Raw genomic sequence first — 15,650 nt, forward strand, 5'->3', positions numbered from 1 at the left:
TAATTGTTTTCAAGTAGAAAGGTTAATTGTGAACTGCTGGCACTATTTTCTGTGATGGAATCATTTTATATTAAACAAAATGAACGCACAAAAGCAAATTTAACACATAAGAAATGAATAACGTTTGCACCCTAAATTATTTTTTTTAATTTTTTTTTTATTTTAATTCCATTTATATCCCGCCCTTCTCTGAAGACTCAGGGCGGCTTACAAGCTTAGCAGTAGCCTTCATTCTATGTATATGCCTGTTTATTAGGGCTTTCACACACACCCAAGCGGCATTATTACAAAGTCAGCTTAATTGCCCCCAAATCTGGGTCCTCATTTTACCTACCTCGGAAGGATGGAAGGCTGAGTCAACCTTGAGCCTGGTGGGATGCGAACCTGCACTAATTGCAGGCAGCTGGTGTTACTTAAGGAGGCATTAGCCCACTGCTCCACCAAGGCTCCCATAATACTTCATATTTTTATGGTTTACATAAAAATGGAAGTGAAATTTTGTCTGTGGAATATACCACTCAAATCAGTGTATTTGCTTTTATCAAACCTTACATAGACCTTCTGTGATTCCTCGAGATTTATGCCTATGAAATGTTTGTAACATAGTTTCCAAACATCAGCAGTCCTAATAAGAAAAGGGCTACAGTTCTTGTTGATGAGGATCTGCACTCTGGAAAAACTAGCCAGCTCTTGAGAGAATGTGAAAATATTTGACATCCTTGCTAAAGATTTTTTTTTTAACTGTTCAGAATGAAGAAGCAAAATATACGGGTTTCTAGAGGAAAAATGCCTCCAGGCTATAATCATTGTGATGCTGCACACCACATTAGTTAAGCTTTTGGATTTTCTTTTTGGGCAAAATGTTTTCAAATGGCCTGTTAGCAACATCCATAGAGATGAAGGAAAGTGCTCTAAAACAGAAACCTTATGACTTCTCCTGAGTTATATGTAAAGTGGGGTGTCATTATTTTAGGATTTAAAAATTTCCACAAGTTTTTAAACTCACTAGCAGAATTTAGATGGTCTTCTTGAACTTAGTCCTATTCATTTAGTTCTGTAAGTGTTCCCTTCTTCCCAATATTTCAATAACTAACATGTTTGTTCTCTAATAAGCATCCTGAGAATGGATAAGCATCAGCTTGAAATTCCAAACTCATTTTTTTTACCTTTTCTCTTGAAATCAATAATACCAAAAACCATTTTCATTCTTCTGTGGTAGATTATCACCATTTGCTGGTCATTCTAGCTCTAAAATTTTATTTTATGTCACATAATTGTTTCTCTTTATGGCTTCATCATATATAATTAGATACGGGTAAAAAAGAGAATTTGTGAAAGAGTATTTGTGGAATTCTTTGCCTCTACTTATATTCTCCCTCGATAAATGTTAGAAATATAAATAAACCAATCCCTTCAAATAGGTTGTACGAAAGAGTGTTCTGTTCCACATAACCATTCCATAATGATAATCCTTGGTCTGCAGAGGTTATCCAAGGAGGCATGAATATCTTCCATTGCAGTCTTTGAGTAATCTTATTCCAGTCAGGACATTTTTAAAAAGCCTGAATATGTTATTCTTTGTCATATTTGCCCCATGGGCATATTCTATTCTCCAGCACTTGGTTTCTTAGCAATCTCTGCAGCTTGTTCTTTACCATGCATCGTTTGATCTCCTGGTTTCTATGCCAAGAAGAGGAACAAGTCCTTGCAGGCAAACCTACTGTATTTTTCCGTGTATAAGACGCTATTTTTTCCTGCAAACACCCAGTTCAAAAATCAGGTGCATCTTATACAAGTGCAGTGTCTTATACACGGAAAAATAATGGTAACCTTCGCAGCCCAGGGCATACCTGTGTGGGTTGCCATGCCCCCTGGTGCAGGTGTCAAGCCACTAACGGGAGGAGGCAAGATCGTCAGCTGGCTGAACTTCTGGATTTGCCAGCTCAGCTGTTCGGTGATTTGCCGAACAACTAATCGGCACGGAGAAACTCGCATGCCAGAGCGTCTTATACAAGGGTGCGTCTTATAGACAGAAAAATATGGTAATTCTATGTCTCATTTCAGGAAACTGTATTCTGAAGGGAGGGCCCGTTCAATCAAGAAATTCCAAATTTTGATTTTCAGCATTGGCACATATTCTGTACAATTAGAGAAACTAATTGGCCTTTGTATATTTTCAATATTTTCAGATGCCTCACTGCAAGTGGATGCAACAGTAGCCAACCTGACAGTGCCAGAACAGGACCATTTCCATTTGGATTGCAACATTTTGTCAGCTACCAGTCAGGATTCCCGTTTTGCTGTGACATGGTTCATCATGAAAAATAAAGTCAGAAGTGGACAAACTGGTCACAAGAATGAAGAAGATAAAGAGGCCTTGTTAAGAGTAGGCCAGGATTTCATCTTCAGCCGAGAGGCCAGCCCTTGGGAAGGGAGGCTACATTTTCAAAGACTTTCAGCCATGTTTTATCGACTGACTGTGTTGCAGGCAGCTACTTCTGATGCTGGCAATTACTCGTGCCATGTGGAAGAGTGGCTACCTGACCCCAAGGGAGTCTGGTACAAACTTACAGAAGAAGATTCTGGTCTTATAACTGTTTATGTGCAAGATACAGGTAAGGTAATTATGGTATTTAATGGACAGGAGTGGGGCTTGTAAAAATTCAGTGAGAATGTAACCCGAGAATATTTTGAGGGGGTCTATATTAAATAAAGGACGCGGTGGCTCAGTGGGTTAGGATGCTGAGCTTGTCGATCAGAAGGTCGGCAGTTTGGCGGGTCGAATCCTGAGTGCCGCGTAACAGAGTGAGCGCCTGTTACTCATCCCAGCTTCTGCCAACCTAGCAGTTCGAAAGCACGTAAAAATGCAACTAGAGAAATAGGGACCACTATGGTGGGAAGGTAACAGCGTTCCGTGCGCCTTTGGCGTCTAGTCATGCCGGCCACATGGCCACGGAGACGTCCTCGGACAAACGCTGGCTCTTCGGCTTTGAAACGGAGATGAGCACCGGCCCCTAGAGTCGGAAACGACTAGCACGCATGTGCGGGGGAACCTTTACCTTTACCTTTATATTAAATAAAGTGTTTTCAGAATATTAGTTAATGAAAATGATGAGTGAATATCACAGTTATTTCCAACCCAGTAGGAACTGCCCATTGTTTCAGTGTTGATTGCAATTGATGTATGCCATGCTGAGTATTGCAAGTAAGAAAAATAACCAAATAATATAGCCTAAAAATATCTGGAAGTTACAAGTTATGCTGAGTGTAATGTAGGAGCAACGTACAAGTTAATCACTCTGGGTAATCTAAATGCGTTTTAGGTTTTCTCTCTGAAACAAACTGAAGAAAATTAGCATGCAGAAGAATCTCTGGCATGACATGTTTCTAGCAACCCTATGGAATAGCTACTTTTCTGCATCAAATGTCACGCATATTAGGGTTTCCTAACTTAGAACTTTCCCCGTTGTAACACACAGCTATGCAACCTAAGATGCAGGACTGTACGGATGCCAAAAGCATTTTAACCCCACTTTTTTTTTTGCAATGCATTTTCTTTTTTTCTTCTCTTTCTGCATGTTAGTTGCTGGCTGTGTGCTGGACTTTTGATACTCCCTCCTCGTGGACTGTTAATTGATTTAATAGTACCGGGGGTATGGGTGGAAATAGCTTATCTCTCCTTATGAAACAAACAAATGGCAACAAGTCTTCTTAGGCTACCGAGAGAATAATTTAATGGATCTAATCATATATAGAACTTTTACCAAAAAGACTACATATTATCAGTTTGAAAATATTTTTTTTTACCTTCCATTGTATTTTTATTGCGTTTTGTATACAACTCTCGGCTTTCCATACTAAATGTTTAGAAAAAAAATTTCTCTGCACTTGCATATCAACATTATTATCCTTGCCAGCTGCTTTTTGCGCTTCAAATTTTTCCTCTGACCTTGAAAAAAGAACTATGTATTCTTGTTTGCTTTTCTGCTGCCAGCAACTGGCTGTAAGAGAAGAATTGCCCCCCTATGAGAGAAGTAAAGATGTCAGATGAACCCAGTGCCAAGCTTCTTATGGAAGTATTTGAGAAAAAGTTTTCTACATTATATGACATCCAGCAAGAGATGAATAAAAAATCTGATAAAAAGTTTGAATTATTAATAACAGAATTAAAACAAACCAAAGAAGACATTAAAAATATACAGATCAGATTAGATAAGACAGATACAAGGTTGGATTCTTTTTCATTCACGTTTGCTATTATTGGATTTGAAACAGAAGGAAGTTTTTCTGAGGCCAAGAGGAATTTCTGAAGCAATCCAAAACCTAAGAGATCTAATTGTAACAGAATCTGGATCTCTCAGGTCCTAGTTCACTATACTATCTTTATTCCCCACAGTCATATTTTATTTTCTTAAAATTACAGGTATGGTTCTTTCTCAAAGACAGTACTGTTCTTTTGAAAGATTATAGCTATGAGAGCAAAAGGAAGCAAAGATCTAAAAATTAATTTCCCTTTGATTGCCAGTCTATGACCTGTACATATGGCCATTTATACTATTTTTTAGTGATTGAGGAATATAGTAGCCAAATTTGAAAATTACAGTAAACAAAGCCTTTTGGTTAAAAGAGTTCTACTCACACAGGACTGATTTTAGCCTCACTTGGTATGTTGCTTCTTAATAATTGTTTACAAGAGGTGGTTTGATCTTTAGTGAAGGTTTTGGATTAGGTGCAGGAAGATTCCAGTTCTAATCCTGCCTTTGGCATAGAAGCCAGTTGGATGATTTTGGACCAGTTGTGGTCTCTCATGCTAGGAAGACAATAATAGCTTTCTTTTGAAGATGTTGCCAAGAAAATAGTGTGGATATTAAAACTGGAGTTTGCCCATGTAGGTACCAGGAATCAAGACTGACTTAACAAACAAGATGCGGGTGCGCATGCGCGCACGCACGCACACACAGAGTCATAGACACAAATGTTTGGTATATACAGGAAAAAAAGAAATGTATTGATCTGAAAGTTCATTACTATCCTTTATCACTCCTTTTTAGGATCCTCTCTGCAATCTGTTATCTGCACCAATGACTCTCTGTTCTACTTCGTATTTTTTTATCCCTTTCCCATTTTTGGCATTCTCATCATCACCATTCTGCTGGTGCGATTCAAAAGCCGAAATTCCAGCAAGAATTCCGAAGGAAAGAACGGGGTCCCCTTGTTATGGATCAAAGAGCCACACCTAAACTATTCCCCCACTTGTCTGGAGCCTCCTGTTCTCAGCATTCATCCAGGAACTATAGATTAAATGGCAGAGTCCTAAGAGAGAGAGAGGTAAAGCTGCATCTGAAACCCAAAGGAGGTCTATTTTGTTGAATTTTTATTCACCATCTGAACTTTTGGATACCAGCTTACCTCTGCTACACTGTTCTGTCACCTTTGGGGGCGAGAGGAACCTGAACACCCCAGAATGCCTATGAAGAACCAGCCAATTGCGAAGGGGGATGGAATGTCCATTTGTTCACTGTATATAATGAATTTTCATACTGTTTCCTTTTCATCCAGTGTCATCATTTGTCTTCTGGGCTGTAATTCTGTTGCTCAAATATGTATTCTTGTATTATGCAGAGGACAGACTCCAGAATGTATTGATTAAGTTGGGCTCTGGTTGTGCCAAAGTGGGGCACTTTATTTTGAGTAAGCTTGTTTTATCAAACGGGCTTGTTTCAGCAGCTGGAGTGGACCAGAAAAACTTCATATTGCTTTTGAGAAATGACCCTAGGATCACTCCATACTACATATTAAGTGGCATTGTTTCTGCCATATCGGTCTGGATGTTTCTTATTACTTGAGGACTGAAAATGCGTATGGGGGAGGGAGAGTAGCTTTGTTTTTAGCTTCAAAAAGAAATTACAGTCCATCAAAGGAAAACTTTGACTTCCCCAGGTACAATTGCCCGTCTAATTCTAATGACCAAAAAGGCTCTGGTTTAGATATCCTCCACTATCACACTTAGAGACTGCAGCAGAAAAAAAACAGATCCTAACCTTGACCAAAGTTTAGGAAGCAGTGCAGAAGTAACTGCCTCCTTGTGTGGCCTGGCACTATTAACAACTGTGGACTGTTGAAACAGAGCAGAGAAAGGGCTGACATAGTGACCAACTTCTGCTTCTTAGAAATGTTGTAAGAAACACATGCGCTGTCTACACAAAGAAGTTTACACCCGGCAAGAAAGGGGCATGAATGTTCTTCCTTCCCTCCCATATATGTATATGCTGCTTTGTTATTTCAGCTTTATTTTTACTACCCTTCATCTTCATTCCACCAGCCTTGCATAAGCCACAATAAGTGAAAGTATGCTGGGCTAAGAACTGTTGTTCTTTCTATGAAAGGCACAGCACGAAGAGACCTTGGTTCAGTTCAGGTGGAATTCCTACTTCAAGTCAAGAGCTCTTTCCGTGAGCTGCCCAGGAAAATGTTATGTTATACGTGATGGACCAGATCTCTTCTGCCCTGATTCTAGCTGCAGAGACAGGGAAATTTTAAAACTTTACAAAAAAAAAGTGTGTTTACTGTCTTCCTAAAAGTCTTCCTGGCACAGTTGGTTGCTAATTTTCAATGAAACAAGTGAATCTGTGTGATTCATGAGTGTCAGCGACATATGCCAGCATGTTCTGCTGCCTTGACCTGAAGGTGGTGATCAGTGGTAAGAAGATAGCAATACAGCAGGTTTTTCCTTCCTGAAGAGCGAAAACTTAATAGTTTTGCTAATTCGTCCTTATGAAAGCAAGTTGTGGGAATAACAAACTTGAGGAATGGTGCTTTAACACCAGTGCAAAGGTTTTCCTTATGTCAAGAGAAAGACGTGCCCGCTCCCCTAATATTAGAGCAGTCTTTCTCAACCTGGTGTCTCTGAGATGGGTGGAGACTACACTTTGCATAATTCCCAGCCAGCAGGGCCTTTGATTATGCTGGCTAGAAATAACAGATTCGTAATAAAACACATCTAAAGGACCTGAGGTTGAGGCAGGTGCTCTGGGGGGAGGGAACATTATTGATCTAAGCTCTGAGGTTTTGAAGCGTCTCCCATCCTTGTAACATTCTAATAAAGCACCGAGAAAGTTCCCAGAACCAAATCTGCCTCTGCAAAACCTTAATCTTATATAATGTGCAATTTGGGGGGGGAAATAGTTTTAGTCTGCCTGCCTATACTGTCTGTTCAGAAGAGAGGGGATTTAAAAAGAAAATGAGACACCTACACAGCACACAAATTCCTAGCTTCTCTGTACGGTTAATGTAAAGCGTCTTGTACATATTCTGCTGGAGGGCAGGAGCCGTAACTGAGTTAAGGTCTTGAAAAGGAGGCAGTGGTACAATATCTGCCCTAAACAACATCGCTCCTTATCTTTGCATTGGAAATGTGTTAAACTGACCTAGTAGTATCAATGCTTCCCTACCAGCGATCCTCCTCTGCACGCCTGCTTATGGAAAGTTATCCCACAGCGACATCCAGTGGCTAGCTCTCCCATCTGTGGACTGTGGACTCTTGGGAAAGCATATGGATGTCATAAAGCTCTCTAAATAGTGGAAGAATTGTCCCACAAGCAGCACCAAGGATCACTTGCAAATGACTTGTCCATTGTGCTGCCAAACTGATTACCAATTAGAATGGGCTTTCTTTTTTTTTAAAAAAAATGGACACCGCCTGCAAAAAGCTTTTTCACAAAGCTTCTTGGACCACTTTTCTCTACCCAGAGAAAAAGGAACAAGCTACCTTTGCATGATGTGAGAAAATGTGTTTTTTATTATTATTATTATTATTATTAAAAGAGAACTTTGTACCATGTTGCACTAAATGTTTTATACAACACACATGCAAGCTGTAGTAAAACTGTGTTAAAATTGTGATTTAATGTCCTGTGTTAATGGTTTTGGAACTGTTAACAAAACTTTTTTATTAATACAATTCAGCTATCAATGTGCCGCTTATGTCAAGTTGGTGTTCAACTGTAGCAAGCCACAGCATTCTGGCTCTTACCATGGCTTGGGATCACTGCCATGGGCACACATCACAAGCATTGAACAAATGCCTACGATGACTCAGTTGTGCAGAAGAACGGTTTTCACTGGTCTGTTCTCCTTTCATTCTGAAACCTAAGACTATGAAGATATAACTTCACTGGGGCTTAGCTATAATGGCAAAGAGAGACCTGCTTTTCTATAAAGACTCAACAGTGCTGAGGGAGGAATGGGGAACTAAGCTAATGTTGCAGTATATGATTGGAGTTATGGAAAATATCTCAATGCTTAGCAATTGTTTATTGTTTTTTATTCCTTAAGACAGGGGTGTCAAACTCAATTTCATTGAGGGCCACATCAGCATTGCGGTTGCCCTCAGGGGGCCGGGTAGGTGTGGCCTACTGGGTGGGCATGGCCAGCTCTACATTGTTCGCATCCAGGGTGCCTATGGGGGCCTGGGCAGGAGTGGGACAGATCTGAGGGTCTCTGGCAGAAGGAGGGTCTCTGGGCCAGAGCCATGGCAGTGGGGGCTGGTCCCTCACTGTTTCCAGGATGGCTTCGCAGGCCGCATGAAACCACTTCGCGGGCCGGATCTGGCCCCCGGGCCTTGTGTTTGACATGTCTGCCTTAAGAGATCATCCTTCAGTGCATAGACTTTTTCAGTCTCGGAGCCAGTTTGTTCTAGTGGTTAAGACACCCAGGCTAGAAACCATGAGACCATGAGTACAAATCCCAGTTTGACCATGCTCACGGGTGACCTTATAGGCCAGTCATTCTTCCTCAAACCAACTCACCTCACTGGGTTTGGGGAAAAATAGGAGGAGGGAATATTAGATATGTTCACCGCCTTAAGTTATTTCTAAAAAAAATAAAGGCAGGATACAAATAAATGGGCCTATTTCAAAACTATTGGACTGAATGAACAAAGTTTGCAAGATGCTAAGCAAAACTTTATATCGCAGTTCCTAAGGCCAAGGTGTAGGTCACTGCCTGCAAAGTTGTTAGTCAAAAATCCACATAGTATGTAGGTTTGTACGTATATCCCACCTTTTATTACTTTTATATACATACATTATATACAAATAACTCAAGGCAGCCACTAAATTCAGCACACCTTCCTCCTCCTATTTTCCCAACAACCACCCTGTGAGGTTAGTTGGGCTGAGAGACAGCGACTAGTCACCCAGCTGGCTTTCATGGCTAAGGCAGGACTTGAATTGCTTATATTTATGACAGCATTTTGAAACAATGGATGAGAACAGCCCAGTTGCAGCTAGAGGAGTAATGGCTGTTTCTGGTAATCCAAAACTACAATCCAAAAAGTAAAACACGAGCAGAGACAATGTTTATCTGCTTACACACTCTCTAGAAAGCCTAATGCACGTATCAAAAAGTTTCCCTTGTTTCAGATCCTCCTGCTACATTTCTAAATACAAAACACAAAAGATTAGAGGTCCCAACCAATTTTTACAAATAAAATGTAATGTATCTTCTCCTCTCCCCCTTCCAGCTAAATTTTATATTATACTCAAATAAATTCTTAATTTTTTAACATTTTAGGGACAGATGGTGGTAAGATTTTTCAGTAGTAGTTACTGCATAATTTAAATCACTATACGTATTCACTATTCATAGTTATAGTTGATAAGGTAAATATTTTGTTTTGCTGGATTTTAACAGTTACTTCATCTCTAGCAGTAGGACTTTTAGGTAGTCAAACTGAGATGGTAGAGTTCCTTAGCTACTTTTTCGAGTCGGTCTCTGTATTCAATGTTTTTATAGTTTTTTTCACTAACCCCTTTGAAGCCATACATTGCTCCCCACCAGCAGGCAGCAATTGCCGCAGTGGAGTCACTGTCCCCACCATGAAAGAAACCCCGCAGAGCCAACTCAGTCCAATTCTCAGAACCCAGGATAGCATCATAGGCAATCATGGGCGCATCGTGGCCACTACTACCTCCCCACCCTGAGAAACTCAAGGAAGTGTAGAATTCATCTCTCTCTTTCACACCAAATACTTTAGGGAAGGAAGGAGGAGAGTTCCCATCTGAGATGCCTCTGATTTCCAGGTATCTCTTCCACTGGCTTTCAAAGTAGTTCCTGCGAAATAGAAATGCAAAGTTTCTATTGATATCCTAGATTTATGTAAATGAATGAATTTCATTTAAAAAAAATCTAACCACTCCACCCCTCCCTACTTAATAGCTGGAAGATTATGGAGGAAAGTTGAAGTCCAACATGACAATAAAACTTTCGATAGAAGATGTTGCCTTAGATGTACAAAATATAAAAACGGACCCAATATAATTAGAATGCTTGAAGCATAAACTATCAAATAATTTGAACAGTTGCAGCAATTGGGAATGTCTATTTTTAATGAAGGAATAGAGGTGACATGATAGCAGTGTTCCAATATTTAGGGGGCTGCCACAAAGAAGAGGGGGGGGGGGTCAACCTATTCTCCAAAGCACCTGAAAGCAGAAGAAGCAATGGCTGGAAACTAATCAAGGAGAGAAGCAATCTAGAACTAAGGAGAAATTTACTTAGTTAAAACGTGGCATGGTGGCTCCGTGGTTTAAGACACTAGGCTTCTCGGCTGGAAAGCCGGCAAGCCCAGATTCAAGACCCGAGCACCATGTGACTGGGTCAGCACCCATCCTCGCTCCAGCTCCTGTCAACATAGCAGTTTGAAAGTATGCAAACGATAGTAAATAGGTAACAGGACTCTGTGACATCATGCTGGCCACAGGACCACAGAAATGTCTTCAGACAACACTGGCTCGATGGCCTTGAAATAGAGATGAGCACCGCTCCGCAGTGGAGTAAAATCTGCTAAAATCTTCCTTTTAGAACAACTGATCAGTGGAATAACTTGCCTTCAGAAGCTATGAGTGCTCCAACACTGTGGAGGTTTTTAAGAAGAGATTGGACAAGCATTTGTCTAAAATAGTAATAGGGTTACCTGCTTGAGCAGGGGGTTAGAGTAGAAAACTTCCAAGGTGCCTTCCAATTCTGTTACTGTTACCTTCTACCCTCCATTCTGGGACTGTTCGCCAGTTGAGAGCTCAAATAAGGAAGGTGTGTATACTACTCATAGATTATTCTTTTGTTCCAAAGTATCTATGTGCGTTCTCTGGATAGAATATAGTTACCGTATTTTCCGGCGTATAAGATGACCCCCCAACTTTTGAGATGATTTTCAAGATTTTTTGTCTTATACGCCGGAAAATCAGCGAGCCCGGGAAGGCACGCCCTCCCCTCTCACTGTGGAGGAAGCAGGGCAGGCTGGCATCTGGCGGGAGCCGGCAGGGCAGTCCTGCGCACGCGCGCGCTCCCCGGCTCCTAAGGAGTCCTCGGGGAGCCATGGCAGGCGCCTCACGCTCTTCCCTCTTGAGGCAGCATCGGCAGAGCCGTCCGGCGTCGGGCGGGAGCCGGCAGGGCAGTCCTGCATACGCGCGCGCTCCCCGGCTGTTAAGGAGCACTTAGCAGCCGGGGAGTGCGTGCGTGTGCAGGACTGCCCTGCCGGCTCCCGCCCAACGCCAGCCTGCCCTGCTTCCTCCACAGTGAGAGGGGAGGGCGTGCCTTCCCGGGCTCGCTGACTTGCAGCCAAGCTGGAGCCGAAAGGGGCTTTTCCTTCCACCCACCCTTTGGAATAGATGCAAGAGCTCCCGGGGTCTGGCGTTTGCAAGGGGGAGGGGAAGGGGCTGAGAGGCTCTTGGGGGTGGAAAGGGAGAGTCACGTTGGAGGGGGGACTGGACTAAGGAGGCTTGAAGTTGCTTTGCAAGAACGGGGGCGCTCGATTGATTTATGTACTATTTTCCGGCGTATAAGACGACTGGGCGTATAAGACGACCCCCCAACTTTTGAGAAGATTTTCATGGGTTAAAAAGTCGTCTTATACGCCGGAAAATACGGTAATGCTTGCTCAGCACTATATAGTTACAAAAATATCAGTTATGCTTAAAGACCTTCAAACTATGAACAACCCAAATACCCATACTTACCAATGCTCCAAATTTTTATTTACAAAGCAGCCAGACTTCTGGATATAGGCCTTTGCTTTAGGGATCACCTCCATTAGCCCTCTTCCCCATTCCTGTGGTGGTTTGTGATTCACAGCATAAGAAGTAAAAAGAGCAGATGCAAGGGATCCAAGATAACCAGTAGGATGATGGTGAGTCATTCGTCCACTCTCAACACTGACTGCAATTAATATTTCCAGGTCTTCTGGACGACAAAATCTTAGTCCAATGCACATCGATCTCATAGCAGCTCCACATCCTCCTCCTCTTTTACAGAAACTAGGTATCCAGCTATCTGAGTCATCTGGATCCAAATTCATAGCATAATGCATGCAGGTATCACCTATGAAAGATGGAACATTGTATCAGAACATGTTCATTAAGCAGGCAGCAAAAACAATAAGCACTGCAAATAGAATTTAGCCCAATCTTTTCCAAAAACATAGATCCAAATGACTAAATACCATTATCAGAAAAATATTCCCTGAATAACTTTTTGCTATGCCTGTCTTCTTACACAATGTAAAATAACCTTCATTGAGTATCTCTGAATACGTTTTCTTATAAGACCCATCATCCTTAATCAACCTGGCCAATTTTGCCTGATGATGCGGGTTGCACTCCTGATACATTTTAAGAAAAACAGAATATGGAAGCTAGTTTACAAAATTAGTAGTTAGTGATAATGGCACTACTAAACTATCAGAAAACTGTTGGGAAAAAGGAGGTCAAAACTAGCAATCCATTTCAATACAAATCCACTCTTGTATGTAAGCCTGTTTCACCACTGTGAAACTGAATTTTTTTTAATGCTGTTCATAAATCTGAACAGCCTTAACAATATTGGTAAAGCAAGTAGGTTGAAGAAGCAGATAATTAAAATAATAAACCATCTAAGTATGTAATTAGATGTACACTTATATGGAATTAGGTCACACTGAATGTTGTGGGACCTAATTCTGACTACATACAGAATAAAGAATATAAAGTATATAAGATGTAAGTGAATGGAAACCCTTTAAATTTATACCAAAGTATGCATGTATTTCACCTAGAAGAATTTATTTTACTGAACTTTCCCCAAAGCTGTGCGACATCTGCAATATGTCTTAAATGAAAATTCAGAGAATCATTACACATATTCTAATTGCAAGGAGAGAGAGAGAGAGCTATTATGATAGAATGGCCTGCCTCCTTGGAGTCATAGGTACTCCGTTGTTTGAAGTTCATCTCTGATTGTTTGAGCATCCTGCTTTGACCAGAGGTTCAAAGGTCTCTTACAACCCTATGATTAGAGCTTAATGATCTACAGTGGACATCTGGCTTTCAAAATCATAGGGCAATGTGATTTGCACAGAAGAAAACTTAAGACTTGTTCCCCATCATCGTAGAGAACAGAACAGAGAATGGTGTAAGTTACAGAAACACATAAAAATTAGAGAACTGTTTAACAGTGGAACTAATTACTCAGAGAGATGGTAGGCTTCACATGACTGAATAAAGTCTGGGCAGGCATCAGCTGGAAGCATTTTAATGTAGTTGCTTGCATTAAACAGACAATCAGATTCACTATCTCTATGTGACCGCTGCCAGTTCTATAACCCTTTAATTGCTGAAAGGTATATAAGATGCATTTTTGTAAAGAAGGAGAATATGAATTAATTTAATGACACATAGTCTTCTACAGTTAAAAAAAACAAGTTGAAAAAATACTTCTTTAGATAAATTATCTTCATTAATGTAATCTGATCCTGGAGAAGCGTTTCTACCTAACTACCAAGAATTTACAAAGCAAGGTTACTTTGCAAGCTTTTCTAAAGGTCAGGGCAATAGGAGGAATTTCCCTATGCCTTCTCCAGAAAGGGAAAATCCCTATGATGTGCAGAGTTTCAGGCTGGTAAAACAAGGTAGTTTACAGATGTATAAATTTCTCAAGAACAGAAAGCCCGCAAGCTGCTCTACCAGGAGCTGGAAGAAGCCCAAACCATAGACATGGACTTTTCTAAAAGTCAGTTAAAACTGTCCTTTGTATTTCAGCTCAATTTGGAAGTTTTCAGGGGAATGTTGGTACAGCATACATACTTTGCACACAACCCATCCTCAGTTATATTTTTCAGAGATACTTCCTATCTGAGCACTATAGCTGTGGTGCACAACCTGGAGCTAATGGATTTTAGGTGTTTCCAGAATCCCTCCACAAATAGTCCCCGGGATCTGTATTTTAATGAGACATGAGCAGAATAGAAGAGAAAGATTTAAATAACATAGAAATGCATCAGATTAATTGCATTTGATTCATTTGATTCTCTTTGCACTTCCCATTTCTCCTGACTTTATTTTCTCGTGGTATAACCCTTGCTTTTTAGAGGGTTATTTATTCTGTTTTATAAGCTGATTAAAATTTGTTTGGATAAAAGGCATATATAAATTTAAATAAATATTCCTGCTCAGTAAAATTCAAAAGGCAAGTATTAGGTTCACATTTCTATGGAGATTCTCAGTCATCCAGATCATGGCTGTCCTAAAGATGCTTTTTAAAGAGTCAACTGGACTTCCTTGTTTTTCTTTGAAGATATTTCGCTTCTCATCCAAGAAGCTTCTTAAATGAGAAATGAAATGTCTTCAAAGAAAAATAAGAAAGTCCAGTTGCTTCTTGAAAAAGCACCTTTGGGATATTAGGTTCACACCTTGCATGAAACCAAACTATGGGTTCTTGAGTTTGGGTAATGTTCTTTGTGTGTGGACTACTGCAATGCACTCTACATTGACCTGTCCTTGAAGACCATTTGAAAGTTTCAACTGATAGAGAATGCAGCTACATAGGTAATAAATAGCGTGGCATATATAATACCACTACTGTGTGAGCTACATTAGCTAGCAATGTGTTTCAGGGTACAATTCATGGTCCAGGCCGTCACCTATAAAGCCGTACATGGCTTGGGACTGGGTTACCTAAGGGACTGTCTTTTCCCAATAGTTTCTACCACTCCAGTCTAGTTGGGCACGGTGCATATTCTGCCAGCCAATAAATGTCAACTTTCAGGAACCAGAAGCCATGCCTTCTCAGCCATACCTCCTGCACCTTGGAACATCCTTCCTTCCGAGATTAGAATGATCCTGACCCCATTAGCCTTTCATGAGGCTTTAAAAACCTGGCTATGTGCCTGGGCCCTTAAATGTATTAAGGGTGCCATATCTTGGCTTTACTGGCAATTATTAAAAATTTTCTCGGCTGCATATATTTATTTTGTATTGTTCAGCCAGAGTCACTTGGCTGAGATAGATGGCTATAGAAATTAAATAATGGCAGATTGAACCATGATTTGTCAGTTAACAAAATATATTACTGTAGCCTTAAATAAATGGGAATTTAACCAGTAATATAGTAATCCTCATCACAAATCTGGTCCCAAGGCACTCCAGAATAGTCAGCTTTTAGTTGCCTTCTGAAAAATCAGTTGGAAACAATCTGATCCTGGAAAGAAGGCTGTTCCAGAGAAGGAGGAATCACAGCTAATAAAATCTGTTTCTATGGTGGTCAAATGAACACAGAAACTACCTTCTTTCCATTCACCCTGAGAAAAGATGGCCCATTAGTTATTCTAAGCCATGCTT

General features: G+C 40.6%; 2 protein-coding genes across 4 annotated transcripts in view; one reads left to right on the forward strand and one right to left on the reverse strand.

The window, feature by feature from the left end:
* Positions 1-5,317, forward strand: part of IGSF3 (immunoglobulin superfamily member 3) — a 113,828-nt gene extending 108,511 nt beyond the window's left edge. The window contains exons 10-11 of the mRNA XM_081327114.1: positions 2,190-2,615; positions 5,052-5,317. Coding sequence (XP_081183240.1) covers positions 2,190-2,615; positions 5,052-5,302 — 677 coding nt within the window. The 3' untranslated portion in view covers positions 5,303-5,317. The remainder of the gene's footprint in view (positions 1-2,189; positions 2,616-5,051) is intronic.
* Positions 5,318-5,394: 77 nt separating this feature from the next.
* ADPRH (ADP-ribosylarginine hydrolase) overlaps positions 5,395-15,650 on the reverse strand; it is a 15,290-nt gene continuing 5,034 nt past the window's right edge. The window contains exons 1-3 of one of the 3 annotated variants that reach the window (XM_081327116.1): positions 13,227-13,332; positions 12,018-12,378; positions 5,395-10,113 (exon numbers count right to left, since the gene is read on the reverse strand). In XM_081327116.1, coding sequence (XP_081183242.1) covers positions 9,720-10,113; positions 12,018-12,367 — 744 coding nt within the window. In that variant the 5' untranslated portion in view covers positions 12,368-12,378; positions 13,227-13,332 and the 3' untranslated portion in view covers positions 5,395-9,719. Of the gene's footprint in view, positions 10,114-12,017; positions 12,379-13,226; positions 13,333-15,650 lie in introns of those variants that run through there. The other 2 variants (XR_014026347.1, XM_081327115.1) reach the window with 2 other exon arrangements.

Source organism: Vipera berus (genome assembly GCF_964194415.1).
Source record: "Vipera berus genome assembly, chromosome: 4".
NCBI lineage: Eukaryota > Metazoa > Chordata > Lepidosauria > Squamata > Viperidae > Vipera > Vipera berus.